General features: G+C 41.4%; 1 protein-coding gene across 1 annotated transcript in view; it reads right to left on the bottom strand.

Moving 5' to 3' along the window:
- LOC126469823 (uncharacterized) overlaps window positions 1-27,201 on the bottom strand; it is a 183,606-nt gene that overhangs the window by 36,780 nt on the left and 119,625 nt on the right. Inside the window, exons 15-18 of the mRNA XM_050097109.1 lie at window positions 24,568-24,736; window positions 23,747-23,883; window positions 8,671-8,808; window positions 856-1,047 (exon numbers count right to left, since the gene is read on the bottom strand). Of these exons, the coding sequence (XP_049953066.1) occupies window positions 856-1,047; window positions 8,671-8,808; window positions 23,747-23,883; window positions 24,568-24,736 (636 nt within the window). The remainder of the gene's footprint in view (window positions 1-855; window positions 1,048-8,670; window positions 8,809-23,746; window positions 23,884-24,567; window positions 24,737-27,201) is intronic.

Below are 27,201 nucleotides of genomic sequence, written 5' to 3'. Positions count from 1 at the left end.
CCATATGGGATATAGTACTACCATTTTATCAAATGGTTTGTGCTCAGCAGGCATAACTAATACCACATAAAACAATGGACCTGCTTCTATGAGCTGCAGCGCTCCTAGATCAAGCCTATCTGTTTGCCAACTTTATCTGCAATTGGCCTGAAGTAACATTCACCACAGAAGACAATGCACTGGCATTCCTGTCCACAGGTTCAACATTCATAGTGTCAACACGAATGTATCAAATGGTACCGAGAGTCGCAGGTAAATGGTATCGAGGATGCTCTGCTCGTAGTGCAAATTCTATAAATAATGACAACTAGTTCTCATAAATATTTGGAACTGTGGTGCACAATAACAAACTGCACAATTTTTGTTGGTACTGCATCAATTTGTGCTGCTGTATCTCGGTGAAGTGTCAATCATAATTACTTTCAGTGCATATATAGAAGTCATACTTGACTACTCTTTTATATACACTATGTATTCCTCAGTGGTGACTACATGACTGTCTGACTAACTTTACGACGAGCTGGCGATTTGGCCCCATGCGCTCCAACAATATTTTCCTACTTAAAATTATTTCCATTATTATGGTATTCTGGCACACTTCTTCACGCAAATCACTTGTTGGCAGTTACTTGGCTTTTCATTCACAAATACAAATTCCTTTTATCGCATGTCGCATTTGTAGTTTTGAGAGACGATTTTAATTTCTACAATAGATCACTGTGCCACTGATCCGGTGACAAACAAGCCACCATTTAATGATGTAGCAATTCCCATGTGCAGCGGGTTACTGCTACATACTCAGATTTTGCACTGCCTACAGTGTGTCTCATAATAAGGTATAACAGCTTCAGTTACCTTCTGTGCAAATCAGCCCAGTGAGGTTCAATCGGTCGTGGTCCGGGACCAGCTGCCTTCATCATCTCATCTTTCAAGCGGTCAGTCAACTCCCGTTCCCGAAGCTCACGTATCTCTCTCTCTCTTTTTTCTCTCTCAAATTGTTCTAACTCCCTCTCCCTTTTCTCTCTCTCAAAGTGTTCTATCTCCAACCTGTTGAACAATGGAGCAACATACACCTGAATGCCCTGCTTGCGAATACAACCGAGTGCATTAATGACTGAATATATTATAATTTGGCAGCAATTAGCCAAAATAAAACATGTAATATTTGCTGTGCAACCCTCCTACTGTTAGTGGAATTACTTTAAGAAACTTCATTTTCATGTGATCCACTGTGGTTGTGTAAAAGTGAATTTTGACTGTAAGTTTCCTAATCGTCACACACGCCCAATTCTGTTTTACTGATTTGTAATTACACTTCTGCAGTAACTGAAAATAGAGATTTTAAAATACAGCAATATTTACTGACTACTGTATCAGACCGGAAATTTTACTGGTATTAACTTTGTTATTGAAATACTGTGACTCCAGGAGCAACTTACGTAAGCAATGATATTAAAGCTCATTCTCTTTAAATTCACAATTGGATTTAGCAGACAGTGAGCACAGAGCACATCATTTAAATGACTCCAATAATTGCAACAAGTTTACATAGACATTAACACACGTCATACGGTCATTTGTGTGCAAATGAATTCAAAAGCCTTATTACACCCTAACAGAAGTTAAAAAGAAATGTACGATAGCCCTCGTGAAGGCAGCAGCTGAGTAAATCTTCTGAGAAACTTGAGGACACTGTAACTGACTGATAATCTACAATATATAACTGATGTCCAATCTGTGACGATCATATGTAAAAAATATTACATAATTGAGACAATAACGTAAAAAAGTTGTCGAAAGTATGTACCTTATTTACCCGACTGTAAGAGGTTTCCTCTGAAATTCTCCATTCAAAAAATACAGGATCATCTTGCATTCACACATTAAACTATTATTCCTGAGGTTAACATTCTTATGCTGTATCTGTATCTTACATTTTCAGATGAAGCTTTGGTAACCGTGGTCATGCACAGATTTAATTTGAAGAATTCAGATGGGTGAGAGGGGAACAGTGGCACCTGGTTGGCTGAGCAGTAATACGAAAGGGAGGAGGCGAGTGCCAAGAGGACAGCAAATTTCGTCATGCTGCCAGTCGGGGAAACATATACCATATACCTTGGCATTTTATGAACATCCACCACCCTCAGAGTGCAGTTTGCCCGAATCCAGTTGTAATTGGAACTGAACTGACTTAACAATTGGACAAATGCTCAACAATGCTATACATTTCTACAAGAGACAAATTAAGGCTAAAAAAAAAAGTTTAAACAGAACACTTGAAATACAGCACAACAAATGAAACATAAACTTCAACAATGGTGCCAAAGCTCCTACTGCTCTACAGCATTGAAGATTTTCAAGGTTGGCAATAGTGTTACGCCAAAGTGGTAGATTTCTGTCAATTAAGCTGTGAGGAGCCAGGAAGACAACATACTGTTATCATTCAGTTTGCATATAATGGCAGTACTATAAGAAAAATAAATTTCAGCAATTGATAATGGATGAAAATTATAGCTGTGACTGTCAAGAAACGTAGCTCTACAAGTTCACAGTTCAAAATTGGTTCATTCAGACAGTACAAGGCTAATTATAAGTTAATGGTGATTCGTTAAGCAGAGGTCACAAACAACTGTGCATCAGAAGAAAAAAAAAATTAAAGAATGTCAGTTCTTCGTGCCAAATTCTCAGGGGACTGAAGCAGGGAACATTTCACGAATTGGAGTAGCAGGATGCTAGTATGTGCAAGAGAAACACAACGAAGGCTTTCCAATCACTCAAGAAATTATCAAAATTGAGGTGCTAGAGACTAAGAGAAATTTTTCCAATTGCATGCATAACAGAATTCAAAGCAAGGATTGGCCGGTGTGTGAGGCTGATGAAGAGGGTGGAGCTAGCTTGCGCTACCACTAGCTCAGCAACTTCCTGCCACATTTGACGAAAAATTAGTTACATATTAGCATCATATAATGAGTCTAAGAAAATGGCACAACTATTTGCTAGGCCATATGGGCAATGTTCATCAGACTTCATTTTATTTTGATATGCCACTAAATGCTGCTGTCAACATGAAGAGCCTTAAAAGTGTTCCTATAAGAAGTTTTGGCAATGAAAAGGCCAGAATACAGTAATGGTGAATGTGCTAGTTGATGGAAGAAAGTTCATCCTATACATGATTATTCGTAGAATAACTGCACCAAAAGAAAAACTATTTGCAGAGCTTACCTTTAAATGCCAAGGTAAGGGATGGATGACTAATGACCTGGTACTAGAATAGTTGAACTTTGTTTGAAACAGAATATCAGACACTTTACTTCACACAAGAAAAATGCTGGTGCTGGATTCATCCAGGACACACCTCACCCACGAAGTTAAGGACCTGATACCAAAAAAACAACCATTTCTGTTTGTTTATTTTATTTCATCTTGTATCACTGAAATGTAGACAATTAATAAATGAGGTAATGTTAACTATTTTAGGCAGATACTTTCATCATCAATAAACCAACTTGTAATTTTGATTAGTCAGAATACGACAAAAATAAAAAAAATTCTCAAGGAGCCACTTCTAAAAAAACAAGGGGGCTATAATATTCAGTGTTGTATTATAGTCGGGTAAATATGGTAATCGTTTGTGCAATAAATTTAATTGTCTTTGCTATTTACCCTCTTCTTATGACCCCTGTTCACATCAATCTTCATGACATATATTCTACTGAAACATCCATGATGAAGACAGGCATTGCAGGTCCAGTATTTGAACAGTCAATGTAACTGTCTCAAAAATAATGTTGTTCACAACTGACGTACATGGTATGTCATCACATCAACTGTGTGCAGAAGGCTCACAAAGAGTGTGCCATTTTCAACAGTTTTTTGCCAGGAGATGGATTTCCTCCTCGCATAATTTACGATAGAAGTGGATTACATACACTGGAGTGCCAAAGAAACTGGTATAGGAATGCGTATTCAAATACAGAGATATGTAAACAGGCAGAACACGGCGCTGTGGTTGGCAACGCCTATATAAGACAAGTATCTAGTACAGTTCTTAGATCAGATACTGCTGCTACAACGGCAGGTTATCAAGATTTAAGTGAGTCTGAATGTGCTGTTATAGTCTGCGCACAAGCGATGAGATACAGCATCTCCGAGGCAGCAATGAAGAGGAGATTTTCCAGTACGACCATTTCATGAGTGTACCATGAATATCAGGAACTAAGTAAAACATCAAATCTCTGACATCACTGCGGCTGGGGAAAGATCCTGCAAGAAAGGGACCAACGATGACAGAAGAGACTCATTCAATGTGAAAGAAGTGCAACCCTTCGGCACATTGCTGCAGATTTCAATGCTGGGCAATCAACAAGTGTAAACATGCAAACCATTCAATGAAACATCAACGATATGGGATTTTTGGAGCCAAAGGACCACCCTTGATGACTGCACGATACAAAGCTTTATGCCTCGCTTGGGTACGTCAACACCAGCATTGGACTGTTGATGACTGGAAACACGTTGCCTGGTCGGACAAGTTTCAAATTGTATTGAGTGGATGGACATGTACAAGTATGGAGACAACCTCATGAATCCAAGGATTCATGTCAGCAGGGGACTGTTCAAGTTGGTGGAGGCTCTGTAATGGCATGGGGCATGTGCATTTGAAGTGATATGGGACTCCTGATATGTCTAGACACATACTTAAGCATCCTGTCTGATCACCTGCATCCATTTATGTCCATTGTGCATTCCAATGGACTTGGGCAATTCCAGCAGGACAATGCGACACCCTACACACCCAGAATTGCTACAGAGTGGCTCCAGGAACACTCTTCTGAGTTTACACACTTCCACTGACCACCAAAGTTCCCAGACATGAACATTATTGAGCATATTTGGGATGCCTTGCAATGTGCTGTTCAGAAGAGATCTCAACCTCATCGTACTCTTATGGATTTATGGACAGCCCTGCAATTTCATGGTGTCAACTCCCTCCAGCAGTCCTTCAGTTAGTCGAGTCCAGGCCACATCATGTTGCAGCACTTCTGCATTCTCGTGGGGGCCCTACACGATATTAGGGAGGTGTACCAGTTTCTTTGGCTCTTCAGTGTATATATCAACTCCAAACGAGATGTAATGTCATGCTTTCAGTTTACTGAGAAAATTCAGCAATAGCAAGACTCAAGGCAAAATAATCTTCTGGAATTGAAAGGATATGCTCCTGGTCATTACACGAAGCCTAAACAATCATAGGATAATACATCTACAGTGAAATATTTTCAAAACAATAAGCCATTCAAAATTGATGAACAAAAATGAAGAGATTGTCAACCAGAGGCAAAACTGTTATTTTACACACTGCAATAAATTAACCTTCTAGCAACTTGCCAAGATGTCAGTGGAATAATGCATGGTCACTGAGATCAGCTGTGGTTTGTTAGCTGCCAATGGGTTACTGTACACTTCAGCAATATGTTCTCACATTTGTCAACAGCATCTGTCTAAGCTGTAATTAAAATTATATAAACATAGGATTGATGGTGAGATGACTTTAGGTAACACTCGATGCACTGATCTTCAATAAGACAGTTTACTTCCACAAAACAAGACCACAAATTGTTACTGGTGAGTGCTTAACAGTTTCGCTGCTGTGAACTTGTATACATGCTGTGTTATGCTATTTCCCAGGTGCTGATGCTGTATGCATGTGCCCCCCCCCTTGAGTTTTCCTACAGTGTGGCTGACTTCTCTATGCGTCCTGAGCTACCGATCTCTCACTGCTGCAGGTGAGCTACTTCAATACCTTTGTTAATAAAAAAGTTTTGAGTATTCATCATACAACATAAGTGCCTCCTTGCATTCTATCATTCACAAAAAGCCTCATTTCGATATCTTGAATCATTTAGGAGCTATAATGATTGGTATGACAACATGGTTAGCACTGTGCAAAGGTGTGAATTGGCATTTTGTGTGCAACTCTCCATCAGATGTAAAACCCGATAACTTGCGAATGAAATGAGATATCGTTCTGCTCTCAGTTTTAAATAAAATTTTGATATCTTATCTACATTTCATTCACTGCAATCTATGAGTTAAAATCAATCATATGCAAAGTTTATGCAATGTGTTTTTTCCTCTGCAAACTCTTACAATCTTTCGCAAATGTTTTACTTACTTTGATGGGGCGCAGTTAAGTATGTTGGGTAACAAAGCGAAACTTAGTTCTTTATCGAGTGAAGATATCAGACTGTAATACGTGCTAAATTCAGGTTTTTTCACTTCATAGTTTTTGAATAATTGTATGATAAGTATTTCGTATCAGCCAGAATGCCGCTCTCAGCACAGGTACCAGCATTTGGCAAAAGCTGCCCTCACCACTGAATGCAGAGAGCACGTCTGTAGCAGTGAAAGGGTTAACTACAGCTACAGTGACTAATAATTACAATTTCGGTTGCATGGAAGTGCATCAGTAATATTTCTGAACTCTGCTTGGTCATTCACAAGATCCACTTTAATCGAACGAAGTTCAGATCGATGTCACAAGTGATTCACTGAAATATTTAAAAGTCTGAAGTAGTCTCACAGGATTGAAAATCTTAAGTTCAAAATAACACAGCAAATTGCTGAAGCCTCGGAGTAAGTATCCAAAAATAATTCAAAGTTTATACAGAAGAGCCCACATTGTTGCTAACTCGAAGTTCAGGAACTACATCTCACACCAAATTCTCTAAGTTCTCTGACATTCACCTGAAATGAATTTCAGTATGCCACAAAACTTCAAGAAAAAGTTTAAAACCCTACAGTTCATGACCAGAATTTACACTCAGCACAGCTGAAGTGTACACATGACTATTGCTTCCTAGACTGACAATGGTTCCTATCCATTACACAAGTGGTGGTGGTGGTGGTGGTGGTGGTGGTGGTGGAGGAGGAGGAGGAGGAGGAGGAGGGGGAGGATTGGGGATGGGGGTGGGTGGGTGAATTAGGCATCTACAGTGATGGCAGGATATGAACCTAAACCATACAGGATTTGGGGAAGGGAGTTAATTGGGAGACACTGTGGATTAAGTAGTGAATGTAATGGATACAAAATCTGAAACATTCAATTAAGTGGTGTGGCTAGAAGCCACGTATCTGTCATGAAAATGCTGCATTATGAAACACTAGTCTGATGTTGATGTGCCCTGGAACATGGAATTAGTGGTCTGCTTGAAAACAGTTCTGTGAGTGCACTGTCAAGCTACAGTTAGTGAAGGCTTTTCAGAGCCCTACTGCTTCATCCAATAGAAATTTGGGTGGCTGCATACACTGATCTGTGCAGACATCAACATGTAATTATAGCTTCTGTGTGCAGAAGCATAAATGCAATGACCAGAGAGAAATTGATCTCTGCTTCTCTGAGACAGTTTCATTGAAATTTCAGTAATAACAATACGCTTGTTGCACTTAATTGTTCAGTTCCAATCCAAAGTATCCTGCAGTGCCTCTCTTGGCTTAGTATTCTGATTGAGCCTCCACTCTTCCCTTAACACACTCACACACACCACTTTTCTATCCACTCTTGCTCTCTACTCCAGAAGTTGGCAGCACTGATTTCAAAAGCTAAATGTGCAATCTTCTCCTAATTGTGCCCTTGGAAGTGATGCCATCTCTTTTGTCAGTAAGTAGTTCTCTAGAATTAATTGGTTTGCATTTTTAAATATATTTTACTGTTATTTCTTGATTAGTTGTTCAATGTATTATTTCTCTGGTTACTTCTTGTTATTCTGAAAAGTAATCTTATATGAGTTGCTGTTAGGTAATAACATATACACAAAGTAACGTTACACACAGCTCATTCAAGGCATAAAAAGCTTCCTACAATAAGTAAGCAAAAACAGTGCCGAGTCTCAAACCTGAAAAGTAATCACCTTTGCAGGTTACATTGCATCTTTTTAAAGAATGTGTCAGTTATTTTTTTTAAGTATATTGTTTTGATTTTTGTGCTGACCACCTTTCTGGCACAGACCAGTAATTACACAATAATGACTACAGTAAATCTGACAAGGACATACAAAGTTATAACCCTTGACTTTTATGAAAGAAATGTTCAGGTAAACTACACAAAACTTCACTCATGAGTGTTAAACAAATATTTTTGCCTTGATAACTTTTTTTTTATTATTATATACAGGTATGTCTCTTAATACGGGGTTCTTCAAATGGTGATGGATCAATGGCACTATTGTGTATTTTTAATTGTGGAGCACAACTTGTACATAGAGATCAGCAACATTTGTGTTTAACAACAGTTTACTTCACATCACAGTTGTGAGCCAATTATCAGCTAACTAGTTCTGGTCTACATGAGCATATCCAGATCTGCGATCAATACAGAATTATCCACAGAAAAGATCTGAGGAAGTTTGCAAAGACCAAAATCATTTAATTTATTACTGACAACCAAACTTTATTAAACTGTTGAGTATGTTTTCTCTAACCACTTACACATAAATATGAAATTTATAACTGTTTGCCATAATGTATGGCTGCTTTCTACCACATCAGGCTCACACCCATAAAGATATAAACTAATAGTGAAATACAGCATGAGAAAATATTATTCCACAATATTTTATCAATGATAAATATAAATCACATTCTTAAAAAATTTCTCATTAATTAGGGCATTACCTTTCACGAGTTCCAGGTGCATACATGCTGTTTAGTTGATAATGAAGCATTGGATCAATACACTGAGGCGGCAATGACAATCCTGACGATCGTGGCAATGTCCCAGGTGAAAAGCCTGCATGAGGCCTGGCATATTCACTGCAATAATTAATACTGTCAATATGTAAAATAAGGAAAAATGCATTCACAGAGATAGTATGGTCACAAAAGCCCAGGCAATACTTCTTAAATTTAAAATATATCTTAAGAAATTAAGATTTTCATTACCTAAGCCATGTCATACTGATGACTACACATAAAATTGGAAAAGCACTGTATTACATTTTTATTTTATTTCAAGCAATTGCACTGTTTCTTTTACTCATTAGTTGTCTGATGAAACTTATTAAAACATAATCAAAAATGTTTATTCTGACAGTTTCCCCAACTTACATGAAACTGGAAAATCCTGGGCAAAATTCAAATAATTGAAGGAATAAAAGTAACCACTCAACATGTAGTTGAGGTTTTCAGCAGCTGACAGGCATATAAGCAAGACTGAATACAGATTTGAGGTTTCAGACAATGCCCTCCAATGTTGACTAAAATACACACATGGGGAGGGGGAGGAGGGGGATACAACAGAGGAAGAGGGATACCATGGAGATTGAAATGTGAATAAAGTGGGACGCATGAGGAATTACTTGATTGAAGAGTGTCCTTAAAAGACAGCATTCAATCCACAAGCCACCTGGCTTCAACTTCTGGTAGCTCCTGTTCCATACCCACTTCCATCCCTTTCCCTGTACTTCCCACATTATTCCATTCATCTACACTCACATTTTCCTCTCTATGGTGTTCCTCTTCCTCAGTTCTCTCTCTCTACCCCCTCCTTATTCCTCCATGTCATTGTAAGCCACAAGCAGTTTCACATGTGTCACAAGCAGGGCAGGTTTCCCAGAGCCACATTTCAATCTCATTCCCTTGCTGCCTCTCCCTCTTAGCTGCTACCATCCTTTCCTTCGTGCCCCACCCTGCCTCTTTGCTCCTCTTTAAAAATCCACTTGACACAACCCCTCAGCCGAGTTGAGCTGCACTGCCAGGACATTGTTGCTTGACGCTATGTTCTTTCTGAGACTGTCAACCACTTAACAATCAACTATATGGTGAGTGCTTATCTTTACTTGTTACATTATTTGTATTCCCCATTACACTGCTGTTGCATTTTTTGTGTTACAGTGTAATCAAGTCATATCAGTAACACCCTAATCATGCAGCACATTGCAAAAGTTGACATATATGGAATACGCTGACAAACAAACATCAATTTTTTTAAATGCCTTTCACGACACCCTTACTACTAAAAAGTCACCTTTTATGCTAATGCAGATACCAATATCTTACACCAGCATGACTCACTCAAAATTGATCCAAACAGAGCGTTTATCACTGCATAGTGTGTCCCACTTTACATAAACGGTTAAAGGTATCATTACATGTTCCTCAACAAGAGATACGTGTGGTAAACCCACAGTTACCACTATCTTAAGCCGTCTGCCTCACTCCAGATCTGTACACTGTGCCAGCTGCATGTGCAACTTGCTGCACCAGCACACCACAGCTGTTTCTCGATGCACTGAGCTAAGCCTCGCTAGCCACAGATGTGAGGATCAACACCAGAGGCTCCACCATTGACCTGCAGTGCAAATCTACAACGCTGGCTGCACACACTGACTCAAAACTAGTGCCACCAACATCAGTTCTGTCTACACTGGTCTACATCTTGGCCGACGTGAGCCTTCCGGTTTCATTCTACACCATGCTGTGAACTATTACCTATTGTGCAGCCTTCAAGATTTGGATGTTGTTATGCGACTGACCTAGTATCACCACTGGGCAGTATCATGACTGCACATTGTGCACCAATAAATAAAAAAAAAAAAAAAAAACAGTGTTTGGGTCATGGCATCTGGTGACTGCAGAGTGAACTTGTATGTGTTCCATTGCTCGAACTGTGAAAACTTGCGTGCGAATTTCAGCACTTGACTGACGCTATATGACAGTGACCTTTTCCATGACCTACAGACTTTGTTTACTGCACAGTTACCAACGTTTCCTTCTTTCCTGTCACCATGGCTGAACCATCTCTTGCCCCTGTTATGCAACAACTGATGGTTCATCAAGTGGAATATCAAAAACGTATGGAGGACCTCCTAGCCAGACTACTACAACAGCCAACAATAACTCCTTCACTGTTCCCGCCGTATGAGGGGAAAATCGAAAGACTGGAACTCACTGCGATAGCACTTTAAGGTATTTATGGTACGTGATGATGATGCTGCTAAATCCCTTTTCTTATCATGGGTACCGCCACAAACTTATCATTTGTTGTGCAATCTGGCCCCTCTGACAGAACCTGATAACCTGACTTTCAACAAAATTACTCTTTGTTAAGTGCTCACTGTCAAAGATACTGTCATGTGATTTCTGCTCCCCTCGAGTTTTATCAATGTCACAAGCAAGTGTCAATCTTATCAAGCTTTGCAGCTGAACTCCAGGGGCCAAGTCACCAACACAAGTTTTTTCTGCCTACCACCACGGAATATTATGCAGAATGCACGGTTAGAGGTGTGATTGTCCATGCAGCACCTAATAAAGAGTTTCAGTTAAAAGCCTTACAGTTTGATGACCCTTTGTAAGACAAGGTGTTGCATTTAATACAGTCCTACAAGGTCACACACGTGACAGGCCACAACTTGGACACATTTGCATCTTTTGGAGTTTCCATCATGGATAGCGCAAACCTGGTCCTCAGAGAATGTTCCTTATTCACAATTGGACATGCTTTGCACTAAACTCCCCAAAATGTTTTTCTTCTGCTCTGGGAAAAGTGAAGAATTTCTAAGCTCACATTTCGCAGAAACTTACAGCACTGCCTCATGTTCCCCCCCCCCCCCCCCCCCCCCCATCCCCCCACCCCCCACCCACCCTCGGTTGGTGTCACTGTCACTCAGGGACCAGGTCAGGGCTGAATTAGACATGTTGCACAGATTGGATGTGATATTTCCTGTATCACTGAATCAGCATGCTACTCCTCTTGTCATCAGGAAACCATGAGACAAACTCACACTGTGCAGGGAGTTCAAGGCCACAGTGAATCTCAAGGCCAAAGTTAATCTCAAGGCCACAGTGAATCTCAAGCCAACAGGGACACATACCCACATACACCATTTAAAAACTGGAGGAACTGTATGCAAAGCTGGTGGATGGACACTACTTCTACAAAATTGACCTCACCGAGGAGTACTTACAGCTCCTGTTAGATGAATGTTCACAGAAGATATTGGTGATTAATACACTGTACGGTTTGCACAAATATAAGCAGCTGGCTTTCGCGGTCTCCAGTGCCCCAGCAATTGTCCATATTTCCTGAAACAGCTACTTCGCAATGTGCTGGATTCCATTAACTACTTTGATGAAAGCATAATCACAGAAAATTCTACCGCGCAGCGCTTAGTGAACCGAAGTCACTGTTTTTCGTTTTGCAGGAGGCACGATTAAAGTGCAATCTCAGCACATGTGAATTTTTTCAGCCTTCAGTGTAGCATTTAGGCCACATCCTTTCTCGTGAAGGACTATCACCAACACAGTCGCACATCGAAGCGACCGCATCCATGCCTAGGCCGGTGAACCTCAAGCAGCTCCTGGTGTTTCTGGGTAAAATTACATATTATGAAAAATTCATTCCAGTGGCATCTCAAATAGCTCAGCTGTTACATCACCTGGGTAAGAAGGGAGTGGTTTTTACATGGTCGGCTGCATGTGAAACAGCATTCTGGGAACTCTAACAGTACCTACTCTCAGCACCTTGTTTAGCAACATCCCAAACTGGGAAGCAGATAGTGGTGGGGAGCAATGCATCATATCCTGGGATGCGGCCAGCCTCACTCACTAGGAGTATGATGGTTCGGAGCATCCCACACAGCTTAAGCTTCAAAAACCTTCATTTCTGCAGAAATGAAATACTCTCAAATTGAGAAGAAACACTGGCAATTATATTCGCTTTCAAGAAATTTCATGTCTTTCATTATGGCACCAAGTTCCACATGGTAACAGACAATAAGCCATCGATCTTGTTGTTCAACCCAACAGCTCATGTCCCAGATCATACTGCTCATTGTCTACAGCGCTTGGCACTGTACTTCTCAAGATATGCCAATGAAATCCACTTCAGAAGGACATCCCAGCACACAAATGTGGACACACTTTCTCACCTATGAGGCACAAAAAGTGATGGACAACTTTCCCATTACAGGAGCCCACATGCATGCTACCACAGAGGCAACACTATTCTCAAACAAATTCGCACCTATGTTTTGAGAAGGTGCCCTGAGCAATGGGCTAAGCAACAACCTACTCTTCTTCAGCATTACTAAGGGCAGTGGCACCTTTTGCTTTTGCCCTACAACAACACATCTTACAGCTGCTGCATCAGGGGCATTGGGGAACTTCCAACACCAAGCTGCCTGCCTGGAGTGAGTATTGGCCAGGCATCGACCAAGACATGGAGAACCTCATCTGTCAATACACTAAATATGTCGAACGAAAGACAGCCACATCGCAAGTTTTTTCCCCCCGATTTTTGCATGCCCATTACCGAACAACATGGGTCTCATCATCACTGATGCTATTTCCAGGTTCCCATATACACTGAAGCACCAAAGAAACTGGTAGAGGCATGTGTATCAGAATATGGCGCTGCGGTCGGCAACGCCTATATAAGACAACAAGTTCTGGCGCAGTTCTTAGATAGGTTACTGCTGCCATAATGGCAGGTTATGAAGATTTAAGCGAGTTTGAACATGGTTTTATGGTCGGTGCATGAGCAATGGGAAACAGCATCTCCGAGGTAGCGATGAAGTGGAGATTTTCCTGCATGACCATTTCACGGTGTACCGTGAATATCAGGAATCCGGTAAAGCATGAAATCTCTGACATTGCTGCATTCAAAGATCCTACAAGAATGGGACCAACTATGGCTGAAGAGACTTGTTCAATGTGATAGAAGCACAACCCTCCTGCAAACTGCTGCAGATTTCGATGCTGGGCCATCAACAAGTGTCAGCGTACGAACCATTCACTGAAACATCATCGATATGGGCTTTTGGTGGCGTCAACACTGAAATTGGACTGTTGATGGTTGCAAACATGTTGCCTAGTTGGACGAGTCTTATTTCAAATTGTATTAAGCAGATGGACGTGTACGGTATGGAGACAACCTCATGAATCCACAGACCCTGCATAACACCAAGGGACTGTTCAAGCTGATTGCGGCTCTGTAATGGTGTGGGACGTGTGCAGCTGGAATGCTATGGGACCCCTAATATATCTAGCTACAACTCTTGACAGGGGACACGTACATAAGCATCCTGTCAGATCACCTGCATCCATTCATGTCCACTGTGCATTCTGATGGACTTGGCCAATTCCAGCAGGACAATGTGACACCTCATACATCCAGAATTACTACAGAGTGGCTCCAGGAACACTCTTCTGACTTTAACCACTTCCACTGGCCACGAATCTTCCCAGATATGAACATTATTGGGCATATCTGGGATGCATTGCAACGTGCTGTTCAGAAGAGATCTCCACCTCACACTCGTACAGATTTATGGACCGCCCTGCAGGATTCATGGTGTCAGTTCCCTCCAGCACTACTTCAGACATTGGTCGAGTCCATGCCACGTCATGTTGCGACACTTCTGCGTTCTCGTGAGGACCCTCCACGATATTAGGCAGGTGTACAAATTTTTTTTTTTTTTTACTCTTCACAGTATATTGTTAACTGCCATACAACCACAGTGGAATCACAGTGACAGCGCTGTTGAAGATTTTCATCATCGAGGGCCTGCCACAGACATAAGCCATAGACAAAGGTTCACAATTTCCATTGGAGCCCATGTGAATTTCTGCGCTGGAGTGATGCACACCTGTTCACCTACTTTACATCCCCTTACATCCACAAAAGGCACCCTGACATTTTTATAAATTCATATCTGAGCTCTTGCATGGACATCAACCCCATTCTCTCTTGCATTTACTCCTTCTTGCACACAAATCCCCCTCCCCCCCAATTCCTCCACCCCCTCTCCAAAGTTACAGCCTGGGATGCAGGTGTGGGGACCCAGAGGTTTGGCCAACAAGATTGATTGTCCCCACTCCCCATCCACTAGTCATCAGCAATGAGGATGATGGGTTTTATCCTTGATACCAGAGACCAGACTATCACCTGACAACAAAACCTGTTCTAGTTACTCATCTGCACCCCCCTGTCTGTTTCTCTGCAGTCCTCCCACTGCATCCCATTTTCCCATCCTTCAGTGGAAGAAGAGCTCATCCTTGACCCCACTCCCCCATCCTTCTCCAAGTGACCCCCACTAATGCAACTGTTGGTTGTCCCAGGCTACCACAATCACAAGGGACTCTAATTCAACTGTTAGTTATTCCAGGCTACCACAATCACAAGGGAAGAATCCAACCTCACCAATGGCTTCCCCACCCCGGAGCAGACCAAGGCTTCTGATAAAGTTACCACAGCTGGGAACATTCCCAGCGGGTGCACCAGCAGAGCAGCAGCCATTCTAGAACACAGATGTCGTCACGACATCACCTCCAGTGTCCACTGCTTCACCCATGTTTCCACCACTGCCCACTTGGCTCAACCAACACTGGACTAGCCACTTTCAGCTTTATGTCCAAGTGCCCACAGACCAGGGAGTCCTGGAACCAGAGCCATCATGGGAGGCTGCAGAAGACATGGAGGTCATACACGTTATTCCCCACTCGGCGCAGGGCCAGGCGTAGCAGGGTCTCCCCCCCCCCCCCTCCCCAAACCCCCACCCCCAACACCACCACTCAGGAGTGCAAGGGTGTGGTAAATCCAGTTACCACCACCTTAAGCTACCCGCCTTGTTCCAGACCCACCAGCCACACATGTAACTCACTGAATCAGCACACTACAGTTGTTCCTCAATGTACCAAGGTAAGGCTTGTTAGATGCGGATGCAGGAATCGGCACCAGAGACTCCACCATCGACCTCCAGCACATGTCTATAAAACCAGATGTGTGAGCCGACTCAAAACTATTGCCAGCAACTTCAGTGCTGTCTGCACAGGTCTATATATAGGTCAACCTCAACCACACGGGCTTCAGTCTACTCTGTGCTGTGAACCATTACTTACTGTGCAGCCCTCAAGATCTGAACATTGTTATGCTATGGACCTAGTATAGCCTACGGGCAGTTTCATGATTGTGCAGCGTGTCATCACATGTTGTAATGTACCACAAAGATAACATAAAATACTGTTTGTTTGTGTTGTGTGCCACAACAGAGAGCATAAACAAAAGTGTGAGCATTTTGTGGTCAGGGTATTATTCGTGACTAGGGATTTTTGTAAGTGGAACAGAGGACTTTTTTTTAATAGCATGCAATATCTCTTAAAATAATGTTTGTAAAGGTAAGCACTGAAATATTTTTACACAAATTAAAGCAAAATGTGCTAAAAAGGGGAGGTCAAGACTGAGACTAAAGTATAGTTTCAACTCTGTTACATCATATCTTTACCACAGGGTAAAATTATCCAGTGCTAACACAATGTGCATCCTTTTCTAACGAACTTCATTACTACCTTCGCAAAAACTTACTGGTAACATTAACAAGCACTATATTACTATAATTTTCTTTCCACAAACTCCTAAATATCATTTAAAAGATACATCATTGCATTTAAAACAATCATAGTCATAACTGCTGTCTGCTTCACATCCGCTGTGCAGCAAGCTACATTAATTTAAGTACGAGGGTCGGTCAAAAAGTAATGCCTCCCATTTTTTTTCTACTTAAAGAAATTAAGTTAAGTGAAAAATTTGAATTTGGCGCCATTCCTCAAACCTTCTTCTGCAATCCACTGCAGTAGTAACTTTCTGTGTCAACAGGTGGCAGCACAGCAGAAGTTTGTAAGATGGCCGACATCGATGTTCATTTGAGACAGCGTTGTGTGATTGAATTCTTGAATGCAGAAGGTGAAACGCCCATACGCATTCATGAAAGACTGAACAAGGTGTATGGTGTTGTGACAGTGGATGTCAGCACTGTTAGACGATGGGTTCGTCGTTGTAAGGAAGCTGAAGGGCAAACACCGTTGACTGACGAAAAGCGGAGCGGCAGGCCGGTGAGTGCAGTGACTCCACACAACATTCAGCAAGTTGATGACATCATTCGTGGTGACCGTCGGGTGACTGCAGATGAAGTGTGTCGCATTATTTCTCTTAGTAAAGGCAGTGTGATCACGATTATTAAACAATTGGGGTACTCAAAAGTTTGTGCACGGTGGGTTCCAAGAATGTTAACCGATCAGAATAAAGAGGCAAGGAAAACAATAGCCTCCCAACACTTGCAGCGCTTCCGTTTGGAGGGAGATGAGTTTCTGAAAAAAATTGTGACCGGGGACGAAAAATGGGTGCATTTTTTTGAACCCGAATCAAAGAGGCAGTCAATGGAGTGGCGTCACACAAGCTCGCCGAGGAAGAAAAAATTCAAAACTGTGCGATCGGCAGGGAAAGTTATGGCAACAGTTTTCTGGGATACAGAGGGTGTGATTCTGGTTGATTTTTTGGAGCAGGGATGCACAATAAATTCTGTTCAATACGTCACAACCCTCAACAAACTTAAAGCACGTCTTCAGCGAGTTCGCCCAACAAAATCAATGGCAGATGTTCTTCTTTTGCATGACAATGCAAGACCACACACCAGTCGTCACACCTCTGACGAGATTGTCAAAATTGGATGGGAAGTTTTGCCTCATCCCCCATACAGCCCTGACCTGGCACCATCAGACTTCCATCTGTTCGGGCCACTAAAAGAAGCTCATCGTGGGATTCATTTTGAAGATGAGGAGGCCGTCAAAACATCCGTGCGTCAATGGCTTAGGAAGCAGAGCTGTGATTTTTACCGTGCTGGGATACATGCCCTTGTTCAAAGATGGACCAAAACTGTAGAGATGGGCGGAGATTACATTGAAAAATGACAAAATGATCCTCAATGTTGTGGTTTTCAACCTATGTAATTGCATTTAAATTTCCTGACAATTAAACGTAGAAAAAAAAATAGGAGGCATTACTTTTTGACTGACCCTCTTATTAACTGTGTTATTCTTACCCGTCACTTCATTTTCCGTGTGTTTTTGCTTTTAGGAAGCTTTAATTTTCAAGTACTAATAATAGTGTTCCATAGATTTCGTATTTGTTTTGAATAGAGTCAGAGAGTCCCTTTAGTCAGCTTTAGTGCCAGTAGTGCTAGTGTTTGTTTTAAACACAGTACAGGGACAGGTAGTGCTTATTTTCATTGTATTCAACAAGAAGTGTCTAGTAACCACAGTTTAGTCACCTTTAGTGAATTAGCAGTCTAGTTAAAAGTTGATTAACTCTCTACAGTAAATTGTTGATTTCTTAGGATGTATGGGATGTGTGACTGCTGTGTACGGACGCAGGAGGAGCTGGCCACTGTTTGCGAACAGCTGAACGTGCTGATGGCCGCGGTCAGCCGTCTTCAGGCTGCTGCCTCAGAGTGTAGTGGCAGAGGGGAGTCTGGTGCGTTGCATGGTACACCCCAGGTGTTACATGCTTCACCCACGGTCCCTGCTGTCAAGACACCTTCGCAGGTACTGGGCACGGTTGGGCCACCCTCTCCCCAAGGGGAGTGGCGGGTTCAGCGGTGTTCGGGTCGCACAAGGCAGAGGGTCAATGTGGAGGCTGGCCATGTAGCATCGACCGCTCTGCCTGTGAGTGGACATGTGGCCACTCCTTCAGCAAGGTCGAGCAGGCACATGGGGGGAGGAGTTTATTAGTGATTGGGAGCTCCAATTTTAGGCGGGCGATGGAGCCCCTTGGGGAAATAGCAGAAAGGTCGGCGAAGAAGGCCAGTGTTCACTCTGTCTGCTTGCCGGGGGGTCTCATTCGAGATGTGGTGGAGGCCCTGCTGGCGGCGATAGAGAGCAATGCGTGCACCTGACAGCAAATTGTTGCTCATGTCGGCACCAACGACTCCTGCCGTCTGGGTTCAGAGGTCATCCTCAGTTCATAAAGGCGGTTGGTGGAGTTGGCAAAGGTGGAAAGCCTCGCTCACAGGGTGGAATCTGAGCTAACTATTTGTAGTATTGTTCCCAGAACCGATCGCGGTCCTCTGGTTTGGAGCCAAGTGGAAGGCTGAAACCAGTGGCTCAGACGATTCTGCGGAGATCTGGGGTGCAAATTTCTCGACCTCCGCTATTGGGTGGAGAAATGTAGGGTCCCCCTGAATAGGTCAGGTGTCCACTACACGCAGGAAGCGGCTACAAGGGTAGCGGAGTACGTGTGGAGTGCACATGTGGGTTTTTTAGGTTAGAGAATTCCCTCCCTAGGCCTGACAAGACGCCTCCTGAGACGCGACAAGGTAGTAGTAGGCAAAACGCAACAGGGAATACATATATTAATGTGGTAATAGAAAACTGCAGGAGAGTCTATAGAAAGGTCCCAGAACTGCTCTTATTAATAAACGGTCACAATGCCCACATAGTACTAGGGATGGAAAGTTGGCTGAAACCAGATGTAAACAGTAATCAAATTCTGAACTCAGATTGGAATGTATACCGCAGAGACAGGCTGGACAGTGAAGGGGGAGGCATGTTTATAGCAATAAAAAGTGCAATTGACGGGGATCCGAAATGTGAAATAATTTGGGTGAAGGTCACGGTTAAAGCAGGCTCAAACATGGTAATTGGATGTCTCTATAGGCCCCCTGGCTCAGCAGCTGTTGTGGCAGAGCACCTGAAGGAAAATTTGGAAAATATTTCAAGTAGATTTCCCGACCATGTTATAGTTCTGGGTGGAGATTTTAATTTGCCAGATATAGACTGGGAGACTCAAACGTTTATAACGGGTGGCAGGGACAAAGAATCCAGTGAAATTTTTTAAAGTGCATTATCTGAAAACTATCTTGAGCAGTTAAACAGATATCCAACTCATGGCGATAACATATTAGACCTTCTGGTGACAAACAGACCCGAACTATTTCAAACAGTTAATGCAGAACAGAGAATCAGCGATCATAAAGCGGTTACTACACTGATGATTTCAGCCATAAATAGAAATGTTAAAAAATGTAGGAAGACTTTTCTGTTTAGCAAAAGTGACAAAAAGCAGATTTCAGAGTACTTGACGGATCAACACAAAAGTTTTGTCTCAAGTACAGATAGTGTTGAGGATAAGTGACAAAGTTCAAAACCATCATACAACATGCATTAGATGAGTATGTGCAAAGCAAGTTCGTAAGAGATGGAAAAGAGACACCGTGGTACAACAACCAAGTTAGAAAACTGCTGCGAAAGCAAAGGGAACTTCACAGCAAGCATAAACATAGCCAAAGCCTTGCAGACAAACAAAAATTACACGAAGCAAAGTGTAGTGTGAGGAGGGCTATGCGAGAGGCGTTCAACGAATTCAAAAGTAAAGTTCTATGTACTGACTTGGCAGAAAATCCTAAGAAATTTTGGTCTTATGCCAAAGCGGTAGGTGGATCAAAACAAAATGTCCAGACACTCTGTGACCAAAATGGTACTGAAACAGACGATGACAGACTAAAGGTCAAAATACTAAATGCCTTTTTCCAAATCTGTTTCACAGTTGAAGACTGCACTGTAGTTCCTTCTCTAGATTGTCGCACAAATGACAAAATGGTAGATATCGAAATAGATGACAGAGGGATAGAAAAACAATTAAAATTGCTCAAAAGAGGGAAGGCCACTGGACCTGATGGGATACCAGTTCGATTTTACACAGAGTACGCGAAGGAACTTGCCCTCCTCCTTGCAGAGGTGTACCGTAGGTGTCTACAAGAACATAGCATTCCAAAGGATTGGAAAAGGGCACAGGTCATTCCTGTTTTCAAGAAGGGACGTTGAACAGATGTGCAGAACTATAGACCTATATCTCTAACGTTGATCAGTTGTAGAATTTTGGAACGCATATTATGTTCGAGTATAATGACTTTTCTGGAGACTAGAAATCTACTCTGTAGGAATCAGCATGGGTTTCGAAAAAGACGATGTTATGAAACCCAGCTTGTGCTATTCGTCCACGAGACTCAGAGGGCCATAGACACGGGTTCCCAGGTAGATGCCATGTTTCTTGACTTCCGCAAGGTATTTGATACAGTTCCCCACAGTCATTTAATGAACAAAGTAAGAGTGTATGGACTATTAGACAAATTGTGTGATTGGATTGAAGAGTTCCTGGATAACAGAACGCAGCATGTCATGGAGAGAAGTCTTCCGAAGTAAGAGTGATTTCAGGTGTGCCACAGGGGAGTGTAGTAGGACCGTTGCTATTCACAATATACATAAATGACTTTGTGGATAACATCGGAAGTTCACTGAGGCTTTTTGCGGATGATGCTGTAATATATCGAGAGGTTGTAGCAATGGAAAATTGTACTGAAATGCAGGAGGATCTGCAACGAATTGACGCACGGTGCAGGGAATGGCAATTGAATCTCAATGTAGACAAGTATAAAGTGTTGTGAATACATAGAAAGAAAGATCCTTTACCATTTAGATACAATAACAGCAGGTCAGCAACTGGAAGCAGTTAATTTCATAAATTACCTGGGAGTAGGCATTAGGAGTGATTTAAAATGGAATGATCATACAAAGTCGATCATCGGTAAAGTATTTGCCACACTGAGATTCATTGGAAGAATCCTAAGGAAATGCAATCCAAAAACAAAGGAAGTAGGTTACAGTACACTTGTTCCCCCACTGCTTGACTACTCTCACCGGTGTGGGATCCTCATCAGATAGGGTTGACAGACGAGAGAGAGAAGATCCAACGGAGAGAAGCGCGCTTCGTTACAGGATCATTTAATAATTGTGATAGCGTTACGGGGATGATAGATAAACTCCAGTGGAAGGCTCTGCAGGAAAGATGCTAAGTAGCTCGGTACGGGGTTTTGTTGAAGTTTCAAGAATATACCTTCAGCAAGGAGTCAAGCAGTACATTGCTCCCTCCTACGTATTTCTCGCGAAGAGACCATGAGGATAAAATCAGAAAGATTAAGAGCCCACACAGAAGCATACCGACAACCTTCCTTTCCACGAACAATAAGAGTCTGGAATAGAAGGCAGAACTGATAGAGGTACTCAAAGTACCCTCCGTCAGACACCATCAGGTGGCTTGCAGAGTATGGATGTAGATGTATATATAGAATATCTTTGAACACAAAGTTCAGATTATCAACAATATAATAAAATTCTAGTACACTTGCCCTCAATGAATTACAGGATAGTGCCTGCCAAGAATATTAAACACACTATATGTTCCGGCTGTCAGGTGTTATTTCCAATTCAGTATGGATTTAAGCTAGCACCTGCCTGCCCAGTGTCAGTGAAATCCGGTCAGCAAATCATCTCCTGAGCAACATAATGTTTTCAGTCATCCACTATTTCTTTTTTCATAGCCAGTACTCAAACCAAAATGGTCATTCTGGAACTTTAGTTTTCTGTACCTTGTTTTGGTATTTGTTATCTCTGCATAACTTCCACCGTGCTTGGTGCCAATTTTTATTTCCACACTGTGTAACTTATTTTTCAGCACTATCTTTTAATTCAAACACCAAGGTGAAAACTGTTTTATATTCTCTATTATCGTCTTCATTTAATTTGTTATCCAAGGCAAAATATATCCCACTTTGGAAAAGATAGCAATATTAGGGTTTAACATCCCATCGCATTGAGAAGATGGAGGTGATGGAGAACAAGTAGGAATGTTTCAAGGATGGACAAGGAAATCAGTCATGTCTTTTCAAAGGAATAATCCCAGCATTTGACTGGAGCAACTTGGAGAAATCACAGAAAACCTAAATTTGGATGGCCAGATGTAGACTTGAACCGTCATCCTCCAAAATTCGAGTCCAGTGTGCTAACCTCTCTTTGGACTCTTGGTGAAAACTGATAATATTTTCACCCATTTCAAAATTGGTTGTTTTTCAGAGGATACAACAAATGTAACTGCACCACTGAATATGTTACTTGTTGAAAACTCTTTAAATATTTATTAAGTATACTGTGTGTGTAAATCAAATGGGACAGGCAGTACAGCTGCTAGAAAAGTGATGGGTGGGCACAGAAAATTAAGAGCAACAGAACTGTCTCATCATCATTATCATCTGGAGGGATCATGCAGTTTGTTCCATTCAAATTGGAATTCCAAGGTCATCTTTTATCTCTTCGATAGACTGCTTTTTTTTTTTTTTTTTTTTTTTTTTTTTAAATATTAAAGAAAGAAGGAATATCCATAAACTGGCTCAATTTTAGATGATAAGGGAACAACTCAGAACACTATAGGTAAATAGTGGTGCTTCAACCAGTAGTTTCCACATTCCTGAACTGGTTATCATAGTTCATAGAAATGGCTCCTTTGTTTTACACTTTTGGTATTATTTAAAAGACAAAACTTTTACGTTTAGAATCATTATAGAATCATTAGACTGAAAGAAAATGATACCAGTCTTGAAATTTGTTTGCACTGGAGTGAAGAAATAGAGGAAAAGGGGGTTCGAAGAGACGAGAGGGAAGAAGGGATGGGGGATGGGATGGGACGGACACACACACACACACACACACACACACACACACACAGAGAGAGAGAGAGAGAGAGAGAGAGAGAGAGAGCATTCTTAAACAAACCCTTGCTATTATCCCAATAAATGTAATTCTTCATGAAGAAACAGTCCTCAGTTGGGACGCTAATTATGTGTCATCTTAGCTAAGCTATGATCAACAACTCAGGGCTGCTAACTTTGTTCATGTAATGCAACTCTTCTAAAACACACAAATAAAAACTGAAATTTGCAGTCTGTATTGTCCATATCCTATCACTCAATTTTTTATGGAAAAATCTTTGTGATTTTATAAAAAACTTAAAAATAATAATTAAAAAAGAACTGTGCAAAAACGAGAAGCAGACAGTGAATATTTGACAAACATTATTTAACAAACATACCTTAGCTGTCTTAATGCTGGTGTGTCAGGATAACCTTGTCTCGGTGTAAAACGCTCATATGGAGAGGTTATAGTCTCCATGGGACCACGGGATGGAGGCTTTGGACCCTCAGATTTTTCTGGTGTTGTGATTTTCCTCTAACAAAACATTAAAATAAATTATAGTGAAAGTCAAGTATAAAAAAGAAGAGAGAGAAAAGTATTAAGGGAACTGTAATTCATGTTAAGCCACTTCAATGATGAATTCCTACAGCCTACAACCAACTGACCGGGTAGCAATGAAAATGTCACAATACATTTTTAATCTGTAACACTTGTACCTTCAGGATAAAATGCTGTCTCAGAGTTTGTCATACCAGTCAGTAAATCAAACAATAGACAGTCCAGGATGGAATAACAACAATATGAAAAAAATAGATAGCTACTCACTACACAGAGGAGGCACTGAGTTACAGACAGACACAGCAAAAACCACTGCTAAACTTTTAGCTTTCTAACAAAACAATCCTCCTCCAGAAGCAGAAACACACACACACACACACACACACACACTCACAAGAACTTTTCTGTCCAAAAGCTATAAGTTTAAGAAACTTTCCTCTGTGTGGTGAGTAACAACCTATCCCTTTCATTTCATAGCAATCACTACTGAATATAGCAAAAATTCTAGAAATTAACAATGAAAATAACACAAACACATACAGTTCCTTCCAGCTTTTTGTATTAAATTGAAATTCAATGCTCATACTATTTTGTGCAGTTCTCATTTCAATGCAAAAATTTCTATACTATTTCTAGCAATAACATTTAAATATGACATACCGTTTGTGCTTGCAATGCAGCCTTTTCTCTTTCTTCTCTTTCTCTTTCAGCTTGTTTTCGAAGACGCTCTTCTCTTTTACGAGCTAATTTAGAATCAGGAACTGGCTTAAATGTGAGATCGGTTCTTGCACAGGAATTGAAATCGCCTCTGTTCCAGTGCCGCAGAAAACTGCAACAATAGCAGGAATATGAAAATCCTTATGATTGTCCAAAGACAATAAAAAGGAATGTCCTCTCTTGTCCTCTCTCTCTCTCTCTCTCTCTCTCTCTCTCTCTCTCTCTCACACACACACACACACACACACACACACACACACACACACAGGCTCTAATTCTTTTTGTTTTCTTCACACACGCACCCCCTGCCCCCCACCCCATTTTCAGTCCATTTCACAAAAATTATTGCAAAAGTGAAAAATTAAAATGAATAGCAAATTATATATATTAATCCTTCAAGACTGTGTTTACTTTTTCATGTCATTGGGCAGTTCTAACACTTTTCAAAAGTTTTCAGTTACAGTACCATCTTCTTACTGTACATCAATACAGTTTTATCTCCAATGCATAACAATCTGAGATTAGAATCTAAGATCTAAAGCAGAAAATTTATTTGGCAAAATTGTTAAAATTATGAAGAGGAAGACCAACCAGTACTTACCTTCAGAAAGTCCAATTCACAGTATTGCCAACAAAAACTTAAAATAAATAAATACCCCTTGCTTTTTAAATTATAATTTCCTTCTTCAGGGAGAAAAAGAGAGGGTATTTGGGAAAGAGTATAAAGAGGGAACCCACCTGTTGAGAAAAGGAAGCATTCAAACATGAAAGAAAGGGTGTCAGAGAGATTCGTAGACCAAATGCATATTAACAGCCAAATAGCACCAGATGCACAAAATACTGCAATTTCTCTCTGAATCACTATACCACTACAGCTCCTGACACAGGTGATCTACAAAAGCATCCGCTTACAATTTCTGACCCATCTCTGATATTTAACTTTACCCAAATTAATTAATGTTTGGAATACTGTGATAACCTCAGAACACATTTATTATAGAATTCTTTACTGCAATAAATATGCTACCATCATTGGCCTCTATCCTATCCTTATGATAAATATTCCAAGTTGAATGTAAGATTTCATTGCTATTCACTTCTGGTTTCAACCAACTTTCTGTTCCTATTACTACCTTGGCATTACAACCTTCACTAAGCAATACTAATTTGAGGATCTAACCATGGATGCTCCTGCAATTTATAAATATCAAATGAAACTTTTATATTTTTAATCTGTGAGGAAAACCATTTTCTGAGAATAATGTGGCAGACGTATCTTCAGTTTCAGAAGGCAAATTATCTCTGATCCCAAGGTAGGTTCCTCCAACCTAAAAAAAACCCCACATGCATGCCACATGTACTCCACCACCCTAGCGGTCACATCCTGTGGGTAGTGCATGCCTGACCTATTAAGAGAAGCCTTACAACTCCCCACCCAAAAACAGAGATCAAGAAATTCGCATCCAATACCATCACAGAGAGAATCGTCTGAGTTTCTGATTTAAACCATCCACTCTGCTTCACACAAGACGACCATTCTCAACCCCGGATATTGTAGCATTGTAACCTATCAATATTGTCAGTACTGGTGCCTGGAAGATTCCTACAGGCACGGCAAGAAGCCCTTTGAACACTGCTACCAATGGAAAACCACCAGGCCACTGGCAATGGAGACCGCCAAGACGGAGTTACAAGTGGCGCACTCCTGGGTACCAGACTTCTAGTCAAGATTACTTCCGTGTCACTAGTCGGTGCCGAACATTGCACTGAGTTGTTGACAGCTAGCTCTACCGGCAAACATTCGGTGTACACAGATGCACACCAGTGTCAACTCTGCTTATAGCCAACCATGTCTACTATAAATTGTCAACAGTGTAGCAGTTCTTTTCCAATAGTTGAGTATAAATTATATTTATTCCAAGTGCACTTGTGTCACCTATACTATTACTTGACGGTCCAAATTCTTTACAGTAACAGATCCTCTGGTTGCCTTCCACTCATTTACCATTAGCAGTGAGGAAGTAACAATTGGCTCCTTGGAACATAACGGTTACCAACTCGCATGACAACACATACAATGCTAAAAATAATGAGCTTAGCCTGCACCCCCACGTACCTCTTCACCTGGGAACTGAGAAGGGCCTCAAAACTCAATTAGCAGGCATTATTCATGCTGACATGAGCCACAATTTGCAGCCAGTTGGACCCGGGACACTCGAGAACCACTGGGAGAGCCTCCTCCACCTCTCAGGTGAGAACCCCCGACAAGCATACAAAGTGTACATTGGCATTCTTTCCCGACCTGTCTTCTATTTCCCTGTGGGACTCCATTACCCATCCAATGTTGGAGCTCCCTATGATTAGCATATCCACCCTCTGCACTTGGCCAGACTAGGTAGGATCTGCTACATTCGGCACAGATGAGACAAGACTTCAAGAGAACTCTTCACACTTCACATCCAGTTGGCGTCAACACTCTCACATGAATTGTGGGAGTGAACAGATGTAGTTTGCTGGTCTCAAGCCAACAGAGCACAACAATTGGCCACTTGCAGACAAACCGCAAGTACAAATGCC

This window comes from Schistocerca serialis, chromosome 3, assembly GCF_023864345.2.
Source record: "Schistocerca serialis cubense isolate TAMUIC-IGC-003099 chromosome 3, iqSchSeri2.2, whole genome shotgun sequence".
Classification (NCBI taxonomy): Eukaryota; Metazoa; Arthropoda; class Insecta; order Orthoptera; family Acrididae; genus Schistocerca; species Schistocerca serialis.
This window is presented reverse-complemented; position numbering and strand designations above follow the sequence as displayed.